General features: G+C 43.2%; 1 protein-coding gene across 2 annotated transcripts in view; it reads left to right on the forward strand.

Moving 5' to 3' along the window:
* Positions 1 to 24000, forward strand: part of sema5a (sema domain, seven thrombospondin repeats (type 1 and type 1-like), transmembrane domain (TM) and short cytoplasmic domain, (semaphorin) 5A) — a 156116-nt gene that overhangs the window by 60095 nt on the left and 72021 nt on the right. For both annotated transcript variants that reach the window (XM_080793516.1, XM_080793515.1), the window contains exons 5-9: positions 8777 to 8839; positions 12159 to 12257; positions 18045 to 18258; positions 19401 to 19686; positions 22725 to 22860. In XM_080793516.1, coding sequence (XP_080649642.1) covers positions 8777 to 8839; positions 12159 to 12257; positions 18045 to 18258; positions 19401 to 19686; positions 22725 to 22860 — 798 coding nt within the window. The remainder of the gene's footprint in view (positions 1 to 8776; positions 8840 to 12158; positions 12258 to 18044; positions 18259 to 19400; positions 19687 to 22724; positions 22861 to 24000) is intronic.

Here is a 24000-nt window from a genome sequence, read left to right on the forward strand (position 1 = left end):
AGACCACATGCCGGACCTTTACACCCTGAAAGTCCTGGTGAGGAGAAAAGAAAGCTTTGCTATATACGGCAGCACTGACGTGAAAACAAAGAAGGATTCGAAGACTGGAAGCACGGACATGTGCGAAGTCTGCACACTTACGCACGCACTTACTTACGCACGCACGCACACACACACACACACACACACACACACACACACACACACACACACACACACACACACACACACACACACACACACACACACACACACACACACACAAGCCCACACAGAGTGATAGAGAGGATTCCTCTTGGTATAGCTGTCTTTTATGTTTGCTTGGTGGGATAGAGAGGCTTACTAAAGATGCTCTGTGCCATTCCTTCGCCCAATCATTCATCTTTCTTTATCCTTCGCTCGAGTAGTGCGGCAAAATAACAGGATATTCCACTGGCTCCATCACCCCCCTAAGCTCCAGGGCTTCCTCTCTGAAGACAATACTGTAGGTGCTGGTAATCTCCACCAAGTGCTGGTGCCAGTTTAAGCTGACCCATGGACTAGTCCCTGCTTTGCATTTGACTGGATCAATGCTGCAGAGTTAAGGAGCATGCATTTAGCCCCAGGGCTTAATTTCGAACAGCAAAAACGACTCTTCTCTTCTCTTCTCTTCTCTTCTCTTCTCTTCTCTTCTCTTCTCTTCTCTTCTCTTCTCTTCTCTTCTCTTCCTCCCACCTCACAGAATGAGGGATTCATTGTGTAGCTTTTATGTAGTAAATTTTTCTCTTCTCTTCTCTTCCTCCCACCTCACAGAATGAGGGATTCATTGTGTAGATTTTATGTAGTACATTCATATTGCTGTTGTTCAATACACAAGAAAGTTGATTCGTTGATTGAATGAAGGACCCTTCACATTGTTTCTCTGCACACCGTACTGAGTCTGACTTGTACAGTTACAATTACAAGGGAATATGTTAAGAGCAGGTTAGCATGTGAATACTGTAGCGGTTTGTTGTGCTTTGTTTTACGGTTGTATAGACGTTCAACAGTTGCATAAGTATTTACTTTTTTCACAGAAGACAAAGAAGCTAAAGCTACTCCTACACACACAGTCAGCCCTGTCAGATCATGCCCTTTGGCAGTGATTTGTTTTGCATGGCTGACAGCCGTAATATTACCAAGAGGAAATGTGTATTGATTGATGTATACAGCACTGCTTTACCATTGCAATACAAGCTGCCTGTAATATAGCAGGGAGCTGCATGTAATTACTATATGATCAATGCCCACATTTCATCGGCCATGATCACAAATACATTAAATATTTATGAATTGCATAAACACAGCCACCAAGGTCATTTCACCAAGTAGGCAAAAATAACACATTCCACCCACTCTCAACTGTATGCCCTCGGCTGAAGTGCTCATGTCAGAAAATGAATTTCTGAATAGCAGTCGGTCATGCTTTTGTTTGGGAGGTCTTCAAGAGCACTGCAGTGCTCGCCGAATGCCCCCGGTCTAACCTGCTCTATTGCACATATCGAGTTCAGGCCCAGGGATCGATAGAGCCTTAGCCCAGCAATCATAATCTCCTCAGTAATGGCCTCCCTGCCTGGAAGTAATGAAAAATAGAGAAAGTGGTGACCAGCTGAAGTGGGAGAGAGACAGAGCGGCCATAAAGATGATGTCCACACCTTTGAGAACTTTCACTCTTTTTGGTTGTTGGTGTTTCCTCTGAGGGCACCGTGCTTCGATTCGGCTTTGTCGCTGAGAGTGGAAACGCTTCGAGATATAAGGATTTGTCAGAGGAACTGTTGACGAGACAAAGACACTTTTGCAATTCTAAGCAGGGTTTGAGGGCAGAAGCTTAAAGCCTCCCATGGAAATTGAAGAGATATGAGCTACACACTATATGAATGGCAATCAGGTGCAAAGTGGCAAGCAGGCCGACGCTACAGACAGTCTTCCTCAATTGAGAGGTGCTATAATTATAACCCACCCAGTCGAAGGATTCTGCAATCTGCATGGTGAAAGGCTTTTAGTTGAATAGAAGCATGCATTAAACGTACAATATTTTCACTTCACCTCTCCCTAAATACAGCTGAATCAAAGTCTATAGCATCGGCCCACTTGCCCCTTCTATCCTATAGCGTCTGCTCCCTGTCCTCAGCCTCTGCCAGAGTCAGCAGAATGAGAACTGGCATGGCTTCCGCATGGCTCCCATGAGTCCTTGCCCACCGTGCTGTGCCCGCTGTAGAGAGAGTGAAGGTGGCTTTTTGAGGGCAAGCATTGATGAATTATTCCTTCCACATTCATTTGCATTGTGTTCACATCCCATTGTGTTGCCATGGGTTGATGAACGAGCAAGCTGGCTGACTCGGAAGAGGAGCTTCAGCTTGTGTTCCTGTCTCACTGTGAGCTCCCCAATTAGTTTTACAGAGAAAAACATCCCCTTTAGGAATCTATTATTAGAGCGTTGTTTCCTCTGACGCAGTAAATCTGAACCGGTAGCAGCGGTTCTGCAGGAGGCTTGAACACGGCATCAGACAATGAGCACTCAAATCCATGATGTTGCTCTCTCTCTCTCTCACTGTCTAATTTCACAGCAGTGAAGTGAATAGCTGATATCCATCCCTGCATGCCTCTCTCTCCCCCTGTGTTGGCACTCGACATCCAGACAGGCAGACGGATCGCACTCTGTGTAACATCTCCCTTCGACAACAGAGCCTATCTGGCATTGAGTAGTAATGCTATGTTACACTGTGCCTCCGCTTTTCTCTAACTCATACCACTTAATGGCAAAACAGATCCAAATTATTTCATTTTCACCTATATGAACAGTGCCCCTCCCCCTAGAAAATGCCCTTCGTACCAATTCTCATTTCCTATGCTTTCCACCGTTGCATTTCATTGGCTCATTCACACTGTAAGCAAAGGCAATTAGCCTTGCTAATCAGTAGCGAACAGATCACCTGCACTAGTATGAGAGTGTTGCTAATTCAGGTACTAGATCTCACTAAATTTGCCATTTTATGTACCGATTAAAAATAATGTATAAAGTCGATTCACAGGCATCTGCAAGGAGAATGATGTCATAGAATTGGCTGGTCATGTTTTGGCAATTGAATCACACTAGAGTTGGTTCAGCATACCAGCATATTTCACAATACTGTGTAGTTTCATCAAAATATTTGTACAGGATTTTTTATGGCATTATGAGAGACAGTGACAGACCCATACAAGGACACATTTTGGTATGTAAATCTTGCCATGCCTTACATCAGCAGGCATCAGTATGAATTGTAAAGCGCAGCAAAATGTAATATCATCAGCTATTCAAGAGACAGATTAGATTTCTCCAGCTGCGTTTGTCCGGCTCCCCCCCCCCTTCTCTTTCTCTCTCTCTCTCTCTCTCTCTCTCTCTCTCTGTCTCTCTCTATCCGCCTCTCACTGTAATGGAGCACACAGCCAGTCAATTCACAGGGCCAGACAGCTGTGAGCAGGGCGAGTGTTCTCGGGTCCTTCTTTATGCAAAATCTATTCAATATCATGTCTGGATGTGCAGTGGTTGCTTGAGATCCTCCCCCTCATTAACTCCTCGCCCGCTCTGTATCTCCCTCTGCCTCTGTGCCTCCATAATCCCGACACGTTCCAAACACAACCTCTGGCATCTCTTTGTTTTTTCTTTCTTGATTTTTCCTCGTCTGTCCTTCTCTCTGTCTACTTCTAACATTCTCTTTCAGTCTCTCTGCCCACTGCTTTTTATTTCTCTCTCTGCATGTCTTTGCCTCCCTCACAGCCTCTCCTGCACCCCCCTCGTGCTGACAATAGCCCCTTAGTGTCACGGATGATGAGTGCTTAGAACACAATGGTTCTTCTCTTTGGATTCCTAACATTACAGGGTGGACAGTGGAGCAGGCTGAACATGCATAGCTCAGGCTTCTATTCTTCAGTGTCCCTGAAGCAATGAATGCCTGTGACTCACATAGCCAAAGTGTGTCTGTCACTCTGTCGTCCCTCTCTCTCTCTCTCTCTCTCTCTCTCTCTCACACACACACACACACACACACACACACACACACACACGCGCGCGCGCATGTGGGTGCGCAGTTCTTCCCTTGTTTATTACTTTGTCCTTCTCTCTCTCACACATTCTCCGTCTCTGTTTCTTCTAATAAGAAACTGGTCCTGTGTAGTGTCTTTGGTCTTTATTCTCAGAGGACGCCGCAGCGACAATTATTAACGTTATTATTAAAAGTCGGCAAATTCATTCCGGATATTTTTCACTTTTGGCACAGAGACCTGTCTATCTTAGCGGCACACTGCGCCTGAAACGATAGTGTGCTAATGGACTTTTAATGTGCCTTAATGACACTGGCACTTTCCTTAGCGTGGGTGTGATTGTGGCACCGTACTATGGTCTGTGTGATGCCTGGCAGTCAGATAAACAAGGATCCACAGGTTAAAAGCCTTGAAGGCCTTTAGGATGTCACCCACTCATCATTAATGAAGTGTTAAAGCTCCACTGTATGGATACATAACAGCTGGTTTAACCCATGGGTCTAGGGCTGCAACTATCAATGATTTACTTTTTACATTCGTTGAGCAATAGAGAAGCAATATACAAGGAGTCATTTTTTTCTTCATCAATTTTTTTTCTGTGTTTTGTTTCGGTATATTTGGTGTAAACGGTCACAACGTGACAACGATCCATGTTCGCTCAATTTGACTTGATTTGTTGAAACATTGATTATTATTATATTAAATGATTGATTCTTTTTTATAATCAATTCATTTGATGAGATCGATTAACTGTTCCTGGGTCAGTTTACACAGGCTGCGGACTCTCATGGTATTAATAAAGACAAACCATCGCTATTCAGATTGATTTGACATTGTAAAAAGAGTGAGTTAGATTCCAGCGTACTGAGAGGATTTTCTCAATGAAGACCAGACCACCCCCACCGTTCGTAGCGAGTGAAAGCGCTTACTGGGCCCACTTCCTCTGCCGGAATGGGCCATGGAGTTCTGTGGGCATACTGCTCCGTTAGTGCTGATGTGTGTGTGGTTTGAACCCAAATTAGCTTTTGTTTTTGTACGTGAATTGTTCTCTCTCTCTCTCTCTCTCTCCCTCTCTCTCTCTCTCTTTATCTCTCTCACTGACTCACGCACATGTACATAGTCGCACACGCATGCACGCACGTCGCACGCATGCATGCACGCATGCACACACACACACACACACACACACACACACACACACACACACACACACACACACACACACACACACACACACACTCTCTTTTATGGCTCACGTTCTAGTGTTTGACATACGTTTTTGAAGGTGCTCTGTTTTTGTGTGACTTTAGCCTTCTGCTTTTGATACATTTGCACCAGTGGGGTGGCCTAAAGTGGCGACCGCTGGAATCTCCATTACACATTGGATTTGCACACCCCAGGTTAACTTGTTGGTTGTGGCTTCTTTGCTACTGCAAAGGGTATGCCTGACATGCCTTTACTTTGCAACAAAACAGGCTATGCATGGGATGAATAAACGTTAATTTGAATTAATTTCAAAAGACAAAATGGAAAATGAAAATGAAATGATCTCAGAGCGCTTTGACATCAATTGAGATCAGAAATAATTACTATCCCTGCAATGCTCCTCCTGGGCCACCAGTGAAAACCCAGCCTTTAACCAGCCTATTCCAGGGTTCCACAGGGCTCTGCACTATACCAGGCCCACAGACAGTACATGGGGTTATTAACCATTTAAAGCCTATTCCAGGGTTCCCCAGGGCTCTGCACTATACCAGGCCCACAGACAGTGCATGGGGTTATTAACCATTTTATAGCCTATTCCAGGGCTCTGCACTATACCAGGCCCACAGACAGTACATGGGGTTATTAACCATTTAAAGCCTATTCCAGGGTTCCCCAGGGCTCTGCACTATACCAGGCCCACAGACAGTACATGGGGTTATTAACCATTTAAAGCCTGTTCCAGGGTTCCCCAGGGCTCTGCACTATACCAGGCCCACAGACAGTACATGGGGTTATTAAGCTGCATCTTTGGTTTCCTTGTTAATATTTACGACATCCAAGTAGATTGCATTCTTACTAAAAAAATCAATGAGCTAGACTACTCCTCACCTATTAGTGTGGCTCATAAGATTCCTCCCCTCACTTTATCATTCCTCCATATGGGATCTACACTGATGTGGGGATTATTACGCAGACGTGTCCTCTGCTCATCTGCTATTGTTCTATTCTTTGTGAAAATCAATATTGGTACAGAGTGCTCCTCATATTAACAACACCATGTTTCAGTGTGTTCATAGACCACCAGGCTTCTGTTAATAAAAAGCATATTAACAGCGACATATATAAGCTGCTGTATACACAGGAGAAATGAATATATAGTATACCGTTGAATCAGTAGCGTAAGTACAGTATATTATGTGTCCTGTGCCTTTTAGCACAAACGCACAGGCAGAAACTATATGGATACCGCAGAAAGGGGTAACATCCTTTGAATGTTTCAATCACTGTGTCGTCTAAAACTAAATGGGATATGCTGGGGCCCCGGCCCGAGTTTTGGCCAATGTACATGAATGGTTGTGTCTTGGAATATATGAATGGAGATTACTGCCTGACAAGGTGCTAAAAACTAACAGTTGGACGGAGATGGTTTTCATTTCGAAACCAATAATAGTTAATACTTAGTGTCTCATTGCAAGTGTGCATGTGCGTGTGTGGGGGGTATGGCGCTCCATTGTGTGTGTGTGTGTGTGTGTGTGTGTGTGTGTGTGTGTGTGTGTGCATTGTGCACACGCATGCAGTCCCACTGTCCCTCCTTCAGAAGGCCATTGAGACAGTCAAATCACACTCATAAAGCACAGAGAGAGTCTTCATGGCTGCTCAGAGAGGAAATTAAAGACCTTCTCCTAACTGCTGAGAGGGGTTCAGCTTTCTGCTCCCCTGCTGTCCTGGCATAAAGCAGTCCCTGATACCAAGGTGAAATATAATATTCTCTTTCAGTTAGGAGCATTTACTGTATCCCATAGAGAATGAAATCTCTCCAGCTCTGGCTGCTGGCCAGATTATTATTGCAGGAGAGTGAGTCGTCACTCACTGGCTCACCAGGAAAAGGTTGAATAGTTTCACTTTTTTGGCGACTTTTCCTGACTTGACATTAAATATTAGTTCTGGTTGGCCTGGGCCATGGCTCAGTGGTCCAGTCTGGCAGTGTGCCACGGGTTCGACTCCCGATCCCGACGGCCTTTACTGCATGTCTGTCCCTCCATAAAAAATATAAAATAAAAGCAAAGGCCACAAAAAACATTAAAAAAAACAAAAATTAGTTCTGGCTGCCACATTAAGTTACAGGGCTCCATTTCTCAGTGAACACCCTCCTCTCCCTTTCTCTCCGTCGTCATCCTGGGCTAGTGGCAATGGTATCTAATTTAGCCTGTCAAGGTATGAGGGGCTCCGTGGCCCCCACGTGATGGTCCTTATTGCTTATTTCATGAATAGTGAACCTTTATCAATGAGAGAGCCCCCGCAGGTCTTGCTGAAATTAAACAGGAGATTTGGAGCATGCTCTTTCCACCCTCGGGGGGGGGGATGAGTTTTCCCGTTTTCATCTTCTATAATTATTCTCTTCTCGCTCCCTGATAGTAAAATGTAAAAAAAATAAAGGAAAAAAAAGTCTTCCTCTGTTTCCTTCCCTCATGTAAACCACATTGATGTCCGGTCCGGGATGTGCCTCTTGTGTCTTAAGTTAACATCGCTCTTTTCCCATTTCCTAACCCTAGCCCACACATAAATCAAATTGGCATTGTAATCTGTGCTTGCCTGGCTCTTATGTTTTGCGTTAACACCAGCTGTGTTTGTACCTTAATTGGATTCTGTGTCTGTATTTAACACAGCTCTTAGACGACTTCACCACTTTTCAGGTGTGTTTGTGTGTGTGTGTGGGTGTGGGTGTGTGTGTAGGAGGCTGCAGATGGAAATTAGTAGCAAGTTTTGCTAAATCTGGTATATTTACACTGTGTGTGTGTGTGTGTGTGTGTGTGTGTGTGTGTGTGTGTGTGTGTGTGTGTGTGTGTGTGTGTGTGTGTGTGTGTGTGTGTGTGTGTGTGAGTGATTATGGAGGATGCTGTATATCCTCTTCCTACTTTGTCGTCGTATGTCAAATTCATTTAGTCTCTGTTTCAATCAATGCCGCCTCTCATAAGTCTATAATTTAGTAATAGAGCCGTGGTTCACAAACCTTTTAGCTCGAGACCTAAAAGATACATTTGATGTCTCCCGACTCGAGGATATACAGTGTTATATATATAGTGAAAATGGCTTACAAGTTAAAACACGTCTCAATGTGACACATTGTGGATCTGCTATCTACAGATCTGCTATTTTTATATACTGTAACTACTTATTTTTGTACGTGTATGGAATTTCTTAATATTTTTAAATTTTTAATAATAATAAAAAGTAGGGACCTAAAAAGGGATATGTACTTCTGACCCATGGTCCGTGACCCAAACATGGCTTCCATTAATTGTAACTGCATTGCAATGAGAGTGTCTGCGTCACTGTGCCTGACAAGTGTTGCTCAATTAATACGAATTCTGCTGTCGTATAAGGTCTTATGAAATGTTTTAAGTTTTGTTTTACTTATGCCAAGTGTTTCCTGATTGGTCCAGTGTTATTGTACTGAGGCTTCTTTGATGTTTACTTTGTGGTGGTTTATACTTATTTATTTTATAAACCTGCATTTCCTTCTCTGCAGGAAGCTGAGTGGCATTGTGATGAGTTCACCAAGGGAGCCTGCTTCAGCCGTGGAAAGTCTGAGGTGAGTCAACGTGTCCTGTCTACAAATGGAATTTGTCTCATGTTTTTCGACACCAGTGTGGAGAACTGAGGTGGTATTTTGGTTCACAGAAGAACCACAATGTGAAAAGCAATGATAATGTTACAAATGTACACTTGTACATAACAGTATTACTGTAGAAGTCTAACGCCAGTTTGAAATGTTCAGCCATTAAACGCATCACTGGAACTTGCACAGAATTGACAAGGTGCCTGGTGAAGTATCTCTAGACAATCTATCCATTCTTGATCACAGCACGTGAAGCTCTGTAACTTCATATTTAAGCCCTATTTCAAAATAGCAAAAATAGCCGATCTACAAGCTCACAGCACGTCTCATCGCGTCGGGTTGTGAGCTTGTTTTTGCTATTTTGGAAAAGGGGGAGATTTGTTTTGATAAACTTACAGTAAAAAGGTTTCGCAACCCCACCTTACTGTAGGCTCTGGTAGAGCTCCTATTGTTTTCACCTCCTCTGCATTTATTTCATGAGTGTGTTTTTGTGTGTGGTTAGCTGGCACTGCCGGGTCTACCAAACAGAAGGAATAGAGCTGAACTTGACCTGTAGGTGAACTGCCAAGCCCTGCTGTGTATTTGTCTGCATGGTCGCGTGCGTGCGTGCGCGTGCGTGGTACGTGCATGCTTGTGTGTGTGTATTTATCCTGCAGTGGCAGGTGGTTAAAAGCCCATAATTGACATGCATAGGTTGGCCAGGCAGCACATGGCTGTTGTTTAGAATTTCAGACGGCAGCCCCCTTTTGTCCTGGAGAGGCGGCCCCGCCGAGTCAAGTGGAGCAGAATTGCTTCCCTAGAGCCATCGCCTTCGGAGGATCAGCTCTTGTGATGAACACTAAGAATAACATTAAAGCATTTCATTCTCCTGGAGTCGTTCTCTCGCTGTGTTTGATTTATTTCTTCTGTGAGAATGAGACGAGAGTTGAATTGACTTGACGGGACGGAATTGCTGCCTTGTCTTTGCTTTATATATATATTTAATAACACGAGTCACGCACAGCACGTTCTGTGCTACCTCTCCGGATGTTTTCATAAGCAAGACTGGAGGGCACATATTACATTTTCCATTATTTACCATAGAAACAAATGGTGGAGAAGAATTGAATTAAGCTGACAGCTTCCCTCACGCACACGCACGCACACGCGCACACACACATTTGAATTATTTTATTTGGATCTGCACAAGAGGCTGTAATACAATAGACCCAAACACTGATCAGAATTAGGTTATACATTATATGGTCCAACCAAGCTGCTGCACATGCTTAACACACAGAGGGAACACACACACAGACACACTCACACGCGCGCACACACACACACACACTCTTACATTTCCCAGCCTGGAGCTGGGAAATGAATCGGTTTATGAGCTACCCTCATCAAGATAAAGGGGGGAAATAAACGCTACTTGTCTTCCTCTCCCCCAATCAACTCACTCCTCCTCATCCCTCTCTGCACCACTTCTACATCACACACATGCATTGGTTCTCAACCTGTGGGCCGGACCCCAGTGGTAGACCGAGAGGATATTGCAAGTGGGCCCCTAAATAATTGTCAAAACACTTAATCATAATCAAGTAATAAAATAAAAATAATAAATAAGTAAAGTAATTATATTTTTTCTTTCAAAACTTGAAAAGGTAGTTTTTCATTGTGATAACGATAGAAACTAGTATAAAGTACACTATGTTAGTCCCGGGACACAATCGATTGATTGATCATTAACATGCAAGTGATGCAACCCACCCGTCTGAACCGCTTGGCTGCTGGGTTAAGTGGTCAGATGGGGGTGGTTCACGGACACATGTTTAGAGATTTTCCAGTGTGCCATGATCCAGAAAAGGTTTCACAGGCAGTATAAAATAGGAGGAAAAGAAAGAGGGGGGGGGGGGGGGGGCAGACAGAGAGTGGGGTACCTCAAGTGGTGGCTCAGACTAAAGCTGCTTTATAGGGTTTTAAATCTCAATGAGGATCCCTGCCCCCCCCCCCCCCTCTCTCTCTCTCACACACATGGCGGGGACATTTATATGAGTGCTTTACTGCCCTAGCCAGCACAAAAACTAGCACAGCGCTCCTCCGTTGGCTTACACGTGATAATGTAATGTTTGCTTTGAGCTTTTAGTGGAAATCCTCTGCGGTTGTTATTGGGAAGCAGAGAGAGAGAGCCAGAGAGAGAGAGAGAGAATATAGCTCTCAACGTTCTTCAGCAGCCCACAGACCTTCAGACAGTCAGCCAGCCGATTGGGTTTTTAACAAGTGTTAACCTGGGGCCTAAACCTCTGAGGACCAGGCCAGGGTAAACGTAGACTTTCAAAACTTTTAGAGAACAGTGCCTCTGATTGATGGATGTAGCAGAGTGCTCGCTAAGAACAATAATGTATGATCACTGAGGCTTTCATTTCACATTTTGTACCATTCATCAGAAACAAGGCAGTATTCTGTTCTGTTCACCCATCTCCACACTGCTCTCTGTGTGCCACCTCATTCTGTGCATCCTGTGGTGGATTTTGGATTGGATTGGTACCCTGCCTGGTACTCAGCTCGTTTTTACGCTTAAGTACATGTAGCAATGACACACAATATAAAAGTACTGGCATCAAAATAAACATACAGTACTAAAGTACTCAAATGTAAAATTGTCAACCTTTTTCGAAAATAGAAGATCTGCAAGCGTGTAGATCTGCAATTTTCAAATAGCCAAAGTATAAAATTGGGGTTTGTTATAATAATTAAAATATGTAAAGTAACTTGTAACTAACTGTCAAATAATTGTAGCAGAGCAAAAAGTACAATATTAGCTGTGAGATGTAGTGGAGTATCAAGGTACAGTACTATAAAGTTGAAATAATCAAGTGAAATACGTATCTCAAAATTGTACTTGAGTAGTACTTCAGCAAATGTACTTAGTTACAATACTTTGTGTATATCCATTGAATCTGTTACCCTGCAGAGCCGAGGTGTGATGGGACTGAACCGAGTGGTCATTAGCTCTGATTCGCCTCTGTCTGCCTCTATCCATGTTCTGGGCCAGAGCTCCTGTGATTGGAGTTGATTCTGTCTCATTCCGTGTTGTTACATCTAATTTTGTCCTCTGCCTTGCCCTATAATGACTGCACATAGTGGTACCTACAGAATGCTGACTGTGTGTGTGTGTGTGTGTGTGTGTGTGTGTGTGTGTGTGTGTGTGTGTGTGTGTGTGTGTGTGTGTGCGTGTGTGTGCGTGTGCGTGTGCGTGCGTGTGTGCGCGTGCGTGCGTGCGTGTGTGCGCGTGCGTGCGCGTCTACAGGAGGAATGTCAGAACTACATCCGAGTCCTACTGGTGAATGGGAACAGGTTGTTTACGTGTGGAACTAATGCCTTCACCCCCATTTGCACCAACCGAACGGTAAGAAACCAACTCCACACTCCAATAGTTTGCTCTCTTCTCATTAGCCGTTATCTCTCTCTTTTTCCTTCCTCTGTTCATTCTTTATCTCATCTGATCTCCTTCTCTTTCAATTATGTCGTTTTATCTAAATCAATCTTTTGTCTTCTTCAATATAGTTGGGTTTTCCTGTCCTCTCCTCTCTCCGTTGTGTCATTTAGTCATGCCATGTCTAGCTCTGAATCACGTAGCTTTAGGATGTTTTTGTTTGGTTCCCTTATTTTGTTGAGAAGATTAAAAAGGTTTTATAATGGAAGTATAGTAGCTCTAGCTCGTCGCAGCTGTCATTTAGTTTCTATTAAGAAAGCCAACAGTGCTTACAACTTTCTTTTTCTCCTTTGGTAACTGAAAAGTCACCATAGAAACTTTCTGTAATGTGTAAATATCTGGCTGAAGTGAAATTACAGACCAGCTGGAGCTGCAAATGTCACAATAACCTCTCTTACCTATTATCGTGATTTGGCCATTTCTGATCCTACTTCTGCTATTGTTGAGGAGTAAAGGGAGGCAGGGGTTCACTATGACTCATGACATTTGTTTTCTCTCCTGAAGCAATGAACCCAAAGGTCACATGCTCATAAAAGCTGTTTACTGCTGCAAAAATACATATAGCTGAAATGTCACAACATTATTGTGGTGATATTTTATCAAGCTCTGGCATATTTGCCCGCAGTGCGGACGATAACGTGAGATATTGCTTGGAATGTTGTAACAGTCCTGGGATCACTTGTTGACATACTTAAATTCCTATCAGCTTTGATGGATGAACAGAAATGGGGAAGAATATTCTATTAGTTTCATAGCCACTCGACTGCAATGTCGAGTGGCAATGTCTTCCTATCAGACACACTATCTTTGATGCATGGTGATGCTGATGGTACTGATGTTGAGATTGATAATGATGAGCACGCTAATGATAGTAGTGATGTTAATATTGATAACGATGATGATACTAATGGTGGTGATGTTGTTGTAATTATATTTGGGAAAGATGGTGATTGGTGACTTAATGACGATATTTATGATGATGGTGATGATGATGATGGTGATACTGATGATGTAAAGAAGATAGTGGTGATCTTGTTGAGAGTAAAGATGGTGGTGATTGATGCAGAGAGCTGGCTAAAAAACACAAACGTTGTCAAGAAAAGTGTATGATCAGTGCTCTCTCTCCCTGTGTGCGCCTTGGTAAAAGTGGTGATAATGATGCGGTGGTGATAGTGATGATGATGATGATTAAATGGTGATGGTATTGAATTGATGATGGTTTGTAACAGTAGATTCAATCCAAAGATTCTTGGACCATGACAAGATGCTGGTGTGAGTGGGAGAAGGTTTGCGGATCCACCAGGGAAGGAAAGCCTGCACCTATACCCATAGATGTTTGGCAGAGCATGACTCGCACACCCTTGGCCACGTGTAAGATGTCGGCCATGCCCCCGGCATCATCTGGCTTAACTGACTGTGCCCCAGGACCCGCGTTGACTGCCTGTAGCCTGACCTTTGACTGACTGTGCCCCAGGACCCGCGTTGACTGCCTGTAGCCTGACCTTTGACTGACTGTGCCCCAGGACCCGCGTTGACTGCCTGTAGCCTGACCTTTGGCGTGGGCAATCTGGCAAGTTTTGCTCGGTAGAGCACGTGCTCTACTGTCAGTAGATTAAGAGAAGGACAGACGGGCGCAGACTCTCAGGCCTCATTCACACGTACCAAACGCCAATCAAGAAAATGTTTGGACGTTTTTTTGGGCCACCACTATGCTTTTCCAATGGGAGTCACATGGTTTGACCAAACTTTTATTTTTTGATGGGAGGGGAGGGACAGAACAGCACCAGCGATCAGCAATCAAACACAAATATTTGGTCAAACCATGTGACTCCCATTGGAAAAGCATTGTGGAGGCCTAAAAAAATTAAAAAAACAACAAAACATTTGCTTGATTGGTGTGAATGAGGCCTCAGTTAGCAGTCTATATAGACAGGGCAAAGGCTAACAACCTGATTACCGGGTGTGCCAAACTTTTCTCAGTCGTTTGGTAGGTTGACATACAGTAGTAATATCTTTAGGGCACAAAATATTCACATTTTATCAAATATAATATATATTTATGTGAAATGAGGTTTTAAGGTGCGATTATAAGATCAATTATGCAAATGAGGTCATTATTTACACATTTAGAATGGCCTCATTTGCATAATTTATCTTCTAATCTCACCTTAAAACCTCATTTCACATAAATATATATTATATTTGATAAAATGTGAATATTGTGTGCCCTAAAGATATTACTATGTCAACCAATTGCCATATTACATGTATTTATTAAATCTTTATTTCATCTAATGTGTCTAATATGCAAATGATCTCATTAACTATGTACAATACAAAAATGTCCCGAGCAGAATTAGATTCTACGTAAAAAATCATATTAGAAACAACTGAGAAAAGTTTGGCACACCCGGTAATCAGCTTTTTCCCCGTCTAATAGAAAGAGTCCGAACTCACATGTGAATTTTAATTTACCACAGCAGCAATCATAACAAACTAAATACGCCTTCATCAGCCTTGCAAACACTGATGCAGTAAATTCACCTTGTGAGTGTGGACCGTTTCTATAGATATTGATGATAGTGACAGTAGTGATAGTGGTGATTTTGACAGTGGTGCAGTTGATATTGATGGGATGGTGTGCAGATTGCCCCTATTGCAGAAGACCTACATGTACTGTGATTACATTTACATTCTGCTCATGCTGAGAAGAGAGATAACGCCTTGGTTTTGTTATAATATGGTAAATGGACCATGGTGGAAAATTGGAAATTCAACTCAATAATAGATCTTAAATTGCACGTAAATCAATCTTTCCCCCCCTACCACCATATTCGCCTTTAATACTGGGTAACAGAATTTGCTCAATAGCCACAATGGTTTCTGAGCTGTGAAGTACAGCCGTGGCGCCCAGCTGCCTGTGACAAAGTCCTCTCTAGTCGTGTGCGTCTCTTTCCATAACCCATTCTGACCTGAGATCAGATTCTAAAAATGTCTGTTTGAAAATGACAGTTTTCTGAAAAAGCTGTTTCTATGTCAGTGCTTCTTCGATTTTTCAAAAATAGCAGACCTACAAGCTTGTATGAGCTTGTAGATCTGCTATTTTTCAATAGCTAAAGCATAACATAATGCTAACACCAAAAGGGGTTCCCGCCCAAAATGGGATAAAGAAGCAATCAGAGGCATTCAAGTCTAAAGTCACTCCAGTGTCCTCCTAGTAACGCAGCTGCATGGGCTTTGGATAGAGAAGACTTTCACTCACTGCTGCCTTTTAATATGCATGGTAGATCCAGTCTAGTCTCACTATCTATTTATTCCCTCTATCGCCTCTCCGATGATTTCTAAAAGATCCAATTGACCCAAAAACGGCTATCCCGGCCAACGGAATGAGTTCCGTCAATACGGGCCTTTCATCAGCACCCAGCGAGCACAGACAGGGCCCGCTCTGTTTCATTGGGTTGGACCGGAGCAGAGGGTGGCAGGAGTTAGCGGAACCCTTGATCCTAATTGACCCGCTCCGGGAAGTCAGGCTATAAAGCAGCCCCGTTTCACCCAATTGCTGCTTTAAATGGGTTCTGGCATCCTGTGAGGAAGTAGAATCTACCTGTTATTCACAGAATCGCGAATGCATCCCACAGTCAGGGTCAGGGAGGGGTTCAACGTTGGACGTGTTTAGGATCTTGAGTACGGTTGGGATATCGTCTATGTCGGGCGGGGAAAAAGAGCCTGTGTTCCAATGGTTCCAATGTAGTTATTATTTAGTCACAAGCTCTTGTTAATACTTTTCTTTGGTTAAATAATGTGCATGTCTCACAGCGTGTTGCATCGCAAGCTGGCAAGTACTTTACATACAAAGTGGGCATTATAATTTATCAGAACCAACATAAAAAGATAAATATATGGAGATAAAGGATTTCTGCCTGACAGTGATAATATGCCCTGGGGTTTCTTATAGATGTAAAAAGGACAATAAGTAACCTGCACAGTCACACCTGTGTTTGTGTGTACTCTGTAGGAAGTATAGGAACTGTCCAAATTAATCCCAGCTTAACCCCATTTCATTGCAAATTGAATAATTGTTTTATTCAAGTTTAAAAATAGCCTACAGTACATTTACCCATCATTAACTGACAGATGGAAACAGAAAGTTAGCTCACACAGTAAGCTCACATTACTGTGTTTGCTTTCACACCATAAAGTCAAATTACATCTCGGATGAAGAAAAGCAAATATTCCTGTCGTCAAAGTTCATTGAGCTATACCCATTTCTGTTTTGTTTTGTTTATTTTTTTCCTTTTTTGTCTTTTAATGGGCGTGCTGTGTCAGAGCTCAGTGCTGGTCATGCTATTATTTTTAAATGCGGAGAACTGGATTTGGCTTCCAATTCAAAGGCGGAATGTGAAAGTCAGCTGCATGTCTTGTCGAGCAACATGATTAAAATGTAAGGGCCCGTCTTAGTGATGTGGTGAGGTGATGGTTTAGCCAGACAAACAGATAAATGTTCTGCACCATCATTAGAAACCAAACTCCGGAAGAAGCACTTCATCTGGTAGATTTGACTTGACTTTGGTTCATTTGGTCTTGTTTTTGTTTTTTTGTGGACTTGAGCCCTACACATATTTATTTCGTGTTTACTGTGTGCTAATGACTCCATATATTTTTGACTATAGATACTGCGGCCAAAGGGTTTGTTCAACCTGCGTGGTGTGCATACGTACATGAGAGAGACAGACTGACAATCCGTGGGTTTGTGAAAGTATAACTGGACTGTAAACAAAACAAAACAAGTAATAATAATGAGACAAGATATTTTTATCACTGTTCTATTTGCATACTGTATCTGCAAAGGCAAACAGCACATTACCAGGCGTGTCTGGTTTGCATGTAAATGCTGCCCTTTGCCACGTTTGTGCTACATTTAAAGTTTTATGCAGTGATCAGTAGAAACTGGAAATCTCAAGAGGAGCTCTGTTCCAGTAACTCGTGGCTCATTGTTTAATCGTGTAACTCAGACGACTACTCCACATTTCCACAAGGATCTAAAGTTCTAAACCATGCCGTTTGCATGGGTATTTATAGTCAAGGTGCATAACTGAATACATATGAATCATACTAACTTTGCGGTGTTAGATGTATTTTTTTCTTTGGGAAATTCTTTGTGTAAGATTTCCGCTGAGGTGTTTCTGTATCTCGTTGCGTAATTTCTCTCTGCTGCGTTCACACCAGCAGCTACAATTTAACCACCATTTAGCTATGTACCATACATTTTCAGTGGAAGCTGACGATACAAAGATACATCCAACTTTTGCAGCTGCTATAAAAGCTACGACAGCTACAAAGCTACAAAATAGTTTCAATATCAGCTACAGTACAAAGATACAGGGCTGCAAAAATATGCCGTGTAGCTTTGTATCTTTTGTATCAGTGTGAACGCTGCACTAGACTTACAGGATAAGATCACCACACGTTGCACCGCGACGCATTGTGAGCTTATCTGCTATCTTAGGCCACCGAACAAGGACATATCATTCAGGCTTTACCTTTATTTATCTTTCTCCTCTTCCCTTCTTCCCACCTCCCTTCTTTCCTCCGCCTCCTCAACGCGTCCATTCATTCATTCATTCATTCATTCATTCATTCATTCATTCATTCATTCATTCATTCATTCATTCATCCATCCGCTCTCTCCTCTGTGTACAGCTGACCAACCTGACGGAGATTCATGACCAGATCAGTGGGATGGCGCGCTGTCCCTACAATCCGCTCCACAACTCCACGGCCCTCATCACCTCCAGCGGGGAGCTGTACGCCGCCACCGCCATGGACTTCTCTGGGCGCGACCCGGCCATCTACCGCAGCCTGGGCGGGATGCCCCCACTCCGCACTGCCCAGTACAACTCCAAGTGGCTCAACGGTAAGGGGCCTTGAACTTCTGGGCAGAGACATACCGTATTAATGTAGACAGTCCGTACGTGAGTGGACTGTTACCAAGGTGTTAGATGTTACAGATAAATGCTGGAATATACAGTCAACTTGTGGTAAAGCACAGTGATTGTACCTACTTTACAGTGTAGAAGAGAGGTAATGGTGGATCTCTTGTAATTGCCTTTTTTTCCCTTTACTCTAGACCAAAAGATTGCACAAGCAATAACACAGTGATGGGAAAATTGTGATTTCTTTTTTTTCTCCACTTCATTGTTTGAAAAACTATTTAGCCTCTAATGTGCATCTTGGCCAGTTCAACCCATGTCCTGCCTGTAAAAAAGTATTGATTGAACAGTTTTAGTTGGCTGAGTCTACAGAGTGGGTCAAACGCTATATTGTCATTGAAAGACTATTATCTGAGTCACATTTCAATTGAAAACATAAATTAAAAGTCATCCCCCTTATGCTGCTATTCAGAAACCTCAGAGAAAAGCTTAATAACAAATATTTTATAGGGAATTGATTTCCTTTCCCCCCTGTGCTGCTGTCTAAAGTTGCAGGGGTGGGGTGTATGGGTGAGCGGTTGGAGAATCATGATGGGAAAATCCTCTTTAATTTAAAAGTGAATTACATCACTGTCAGTGAGAATGAAGTGTGCGGTTTAGATCCAATAATGTCATACATAAAGATGAACACCTTTGCGATGATGATGTCGCGTGGGTCGCCTGTTTTAGATGGAGGCGAGGGCTATTACACTGCACCTTGTTTTGGTCATTTCTCATCCTAACCTTTATGTTTGGACAATGAAAAATGAGTTTTCTTATTACCACACAAAGCCATTCATAACGCGCCCCGCGGTTATTAATACCGATCACCCACAGTATGTGCACACACATACTGACCTGACGAAGATCGATTAAGATCGAAACGTTGTCGTTCTTTTCAATAAAGTAATCCTTTACCAAAATAATGGTGTGCGGGCCTTACCTCCTTCCATGTGGGCTGTACACACCCACTCACACTGTGTGTCAATCAGTCATAACTCGTACTCATTCCTGCATTCTCCTCTATCTCTCTCCACCCCCCTGGCTATTACACCACCTCTCTGCTCTCCTCTCTCTCTGCCAGCAGAGCCCAACTTTGTCTCCTCCTATGACATCGGCAACTTCACGTACTTCTTCTTCCGGGAGAATGCGGTGGAGCACGACTGCGGTCGGACTGTGTTCTCCCGTGCGGGGCGCGTCTGCAAGAACGACATTGGCGGCCGCTTCCTGCTGGAGGACACGTGGACCACGTTCATGAAGGCCCGGCTAAACTGCTCCCGGCCGGGAGAGATCCCCTTCGGCTACAACGAGCTGCAGGGCACCTTCTACCTGCCCGAGCTGGAGCTGCTCTACGGCATCTTCACCACCAATGTGTGAGTGTTGAGGAGTGATGGATTCATCTGTCAATGCTGATTAGCCTGGGTGCCTGATGGAGGGGAAAGGAACTGGTTGGAATAACGTGTTCCTTCCACGCGCTACGTCCAACCAGGGAAACTCCCCCCCTGTCAGTTGAAAAGAAGTGGCTTGGACTCCTCATGTATTGAAAGGAAGCATGAGGTCAGCCCGTTGCTCTCCCCAGGTTGGTAGAGGGAGTGTAGCGCCTAGGATTACAATAGACAATTGACACTGGGTGGGTACAAAAATCGTAAAAAAGAAAAAGTAAAAAAAACGCTGATTAACCACATGAATCATGAATCAAGTCTGCAAAAAAATTGCCACAGTAATTAATCTCAGTCTAACCCCAGTCACTGAAGAAGTGACTGGGGTTTAGTTGGTGGTTTAGTTGGGCCGATATCTGGCATTTTCAGATAATGGGCATCAGCTGATGCCCACGCTCATGAATATAACCAGTATATAGGTACCGGTATCTGCATTAGAATAGAATAGAGAAAAGAACAGTCCCCGTTCCTTGGCGTGTGTTTTTGTATTTGCACAATTCACACATTGTCCTCTCTGCATTTACCCATCCTATAACTAGCAGGGAGCCCAGGGAGCAATTATGGGTTAAGAGTTTTGTTCTGAGACACACATCGACACATTGCTGGCCTGGCCTGGAATCCAACCGGGTACAATAGCTGAGACACATTTATCTTTTTTAAATTCATGAAACGTTTTTCTTTTTACAGTTTACTTTTTAGATTACTTTTACACATTTCTTTACATACTGTATAAAATAATAAGTAGTTCAGAGTGCAGATCTACATACTGTAAAATACCCTTTTTTTGTTTCTGTATTTATGTGAATAATACATTAGTGTTAAATAAATGTTCATTGGAACCGAAAACAAAAGATGCTGCAGGGTGCTACTGTGTGCACTAACATTGTTTATTTATGTAAGTTCACACATTTCCGCTCTCTCTCAACTGTTGATAAATGTTGTTGTTAAGTGCACTAAAACTGAATTTATGTTTCATTCATCAGTAATTTTTCTTTTGCAAAGTTTAGTTTGGACATTTATTTAGTTGCGACTTTAATGTCCACCATGAGGCAATTTGTTGTGCGGCATATACATTTAAACCGTGATTGCTCATTCAGTGGCAGGAATGAGCAGGCACTTAAATTCATGCATCCATCATAATGATAATTGCATGTTGTGTGGGAGTTATATAACACACGCACGCACGCACGCACACACACACACACACACACACACACACACACACACACACACACACACACACAAACAGGGCACACAGCACATAACATGTATTATCATTGTCGAGCAAGATAACTGTCTCCATATTTCAACTTTTATTGTGTGTTTGTGTATGTTTTTTATAATGCAATGATATACTGGAGGCAGAGACGTCACCCCCAGTATATCCTTATATATTTCTCCTTCTCATCATCTCTCATCTTGTTTTCATTCCCTTTCATATACATACATACTTGTATTCTGTCCCTTAGTTCACAAATTCATATTTCTTCTACACACACACACACACACACACACACACACACACACACACACACACACACACCACGTGCACGGTCCATTATTAAAAGCTGTGTAATCTATTCTTTTGAAGGGTACTGTAAACGTTTCTCCGTCCGGGCACCCAGTTTAATGAGCAGCTGCACAGGATTATAATTCACGTAGCCCGAGTCTCACAGTTTGACTTGAGAGTTAATATTCCCATACTTTACTTTCTTATTGGAGGGAGGAGACGGCACTTGTTGAAAGTGACAGTTTGAAAAGTCAAAGCTGTATTTCAGCGCAGAGATCTGCACCCAGACAAGCAGAACATCTTGATTATTACCCGGTGATGTCAATAATTTATATTTGACTGCAGGCTCCAGTTTGTATTGTCGCATTAGAACAATGTAATGGGCTCCATTTTCGTCTGATCTTTCTAAATACACTGTTTTGGGATTTAGCGTTGGGGAAGGGGTGTTCCCCCACTAAAGCTGGTATTTTGGTTACCTGTCTAAAACCCTAAAACACCTTCGTTACCCGTTATATTATGCATATGTGTGGTTTGGGCGTGGTTTAGACCAATCACCATTAGTCCACGTGCCATTGCCTTTAAGAGATCCCTTATCAGTTGCCCGTTAGTGTTATATTGCTTCATAGCCTTACAGTCTATAGCCCATGGAAGAGTGTTGCGTTGCTGCCTTGAAGTCTCACTTGTGCTGCACCCACCCCCCGCCCCCCCTCCCCCTCGTGCCGTTCTTTTTTTTTCTCCACACGCACAGAGCCAAGAACACTCGTCTTTTCATTGAGTCACAACTCTCTTAAATCTTGCTCATTTAAAAAAATTCAAAGTACTATTTAAACTACGAAATTCTGGCTTTCATTTGGTATATAGATATAGATGCTGTCTCTACGGAACGGTATGAAGCTAAAAGGAAAGTTGGGTCTAGATAAACCCCATTTGCTGCTATGGGGTGATGAACTGAAGAGCAAATGGAATCGTGCACGCTGCACAATGCCTGGCTGCTGGCACAAATAACTTCTTTGACTATACAATTATATAAACACAAGGAAGTAGCAGGCAAGGCACTCTCTTCTGCTGATTATATGAAAATTACAAAGAGATGCATGCATAGGAGAATAAGGAGAGATGACGCAGCCTGCACTACGCGGACATCTCCATTGAGGTGCAAATACCGGTGTCTGCAAAAAAAATAGCGGGTGACGCTGGACGAAAATACCATTAAGGGACAGAGAAAGCTCCTATATTCGTAATGTTCGGGCAGCGGCTGAATTGCGGGCCGCGTTGCAGGTAAAGGCGGCGACGAAATTGGAGCCCAATGTCTTCTGTCATTTTTCAAGGCATTTTCAGTAATAAAAGAAAACGGCATTAATAATTCGATGTGTTTGCAGTTGTGCATGTGTAGGTTGCTCCTATGTATTTTGTGAAAATCTTTTCATAATCTTTTCTACTTTTCTCATGTTGTTCACTACAGGAACAGCATTGCTGCATCTGCAGTGTGTGCCTTCAACCTCAGTGCCATTCAGCAGGTCTTCACCGGACCATTCAAGTACCAAGAGAACTCCCGCTCAGCCTGGCTGCCCTTCCCCAACCCCAAGCCAGATTTCCAGGTAACAATGACTCAACTTTTTTCTACTCAGGCTTATGTGAACAGCTCAGTGTTTAAATTGCTTGATTCAATATTTAGATATTTGATATTCATTTTAGCTGCCCCACCCCCGTCCTATACAAAACCATTGTAACTTCAAACTCCATTATGAACATGATATCCATCCATCTTCAACCGCTTATCTGTACTCGGGTCGTGGCAACAGCTCCGCCAGAGAGCTCCAGATTTCCCTTGCTGAACAATTAGTAACTTCCTCCTGGTGGATCCCGAGACGTTCCAAGGCCAGTGAGTTGATGTAATCGCTCCATCTCATCCTTGGTCTTCCCGGGGGTGGACGTGCCTCGAGGTCCTCCTTAGGGAGACTCGGGAAGCATCCTAACCAGATGCCCGAAACACCTAAGCTGGCTCCTTTCCAGGTGAAGAAGTGACTCTACTCAGAGTCTCTCTCACCCTAGTCTAGGAAAATTGGCCTCAGATCCTGTGCAGCAGGGGCGTGGCCCAGTGCGTTGCGTTTCAAATGAAATGCGAATCAAAAGACAGGGGCGGGTTCCACATGGAGTGGGCGCTACATCTAAATAAGACGGAAGGGAAACAATTGCTCCTTGAGCGGTGGTGGCCTACTACAATTCAATTTGGAATCGGATTCCCTTCGGACTATTTTCATGGTATGCACAGTGCTTCAGACCGGAAAGGGGAGTGTCCGCTCAGATTCTGAGCGCAACGTACTTCCCTCACAGGGATACGTTCCTTTTTTCCCAGAAGTTCCTTTTTTCACTGTTTTAATTTCTTTTTAATAATTTCTTTGGAAAAGAATAAGGAGGAGGAGGAGGAGGCCGGAGGAGACGAAACAAATCAAAGCAAATTATAAAAAATAAATTAAACAGCCAGTCATCACTCACCAGAAGGTGAAGGCCCCCTAGCCCACCTACCCACAAACCCAATTGACTGACTTCTATGTAAACCAAAATTCATTAGCCCCCGCTCTAAATAGCCAGCCCTCCATAGTCCACTCAGTCACAATTCTCTGGAGCCGTCACTGCATGTGATTACAGCAGCAATAGCCCCTATTCATAATCATGCATCATGATTTCAATCACCTGTGTGATTCACATAGCTCAATGTTCCTCCACTCGCAGCTGAT

The sequence above is a fragment of the Protomyctophum bolini genome, assembly GCF_963924005.1.
Source record: "Protomyctophum bolini genome assembly, chromosome: 21".
NCBI lineage: Eukaryota > Metazoa > Chordata > Actinopteri > Myctophiformes > Myctophidae > Protomyctophum > Protomyctophum bolini.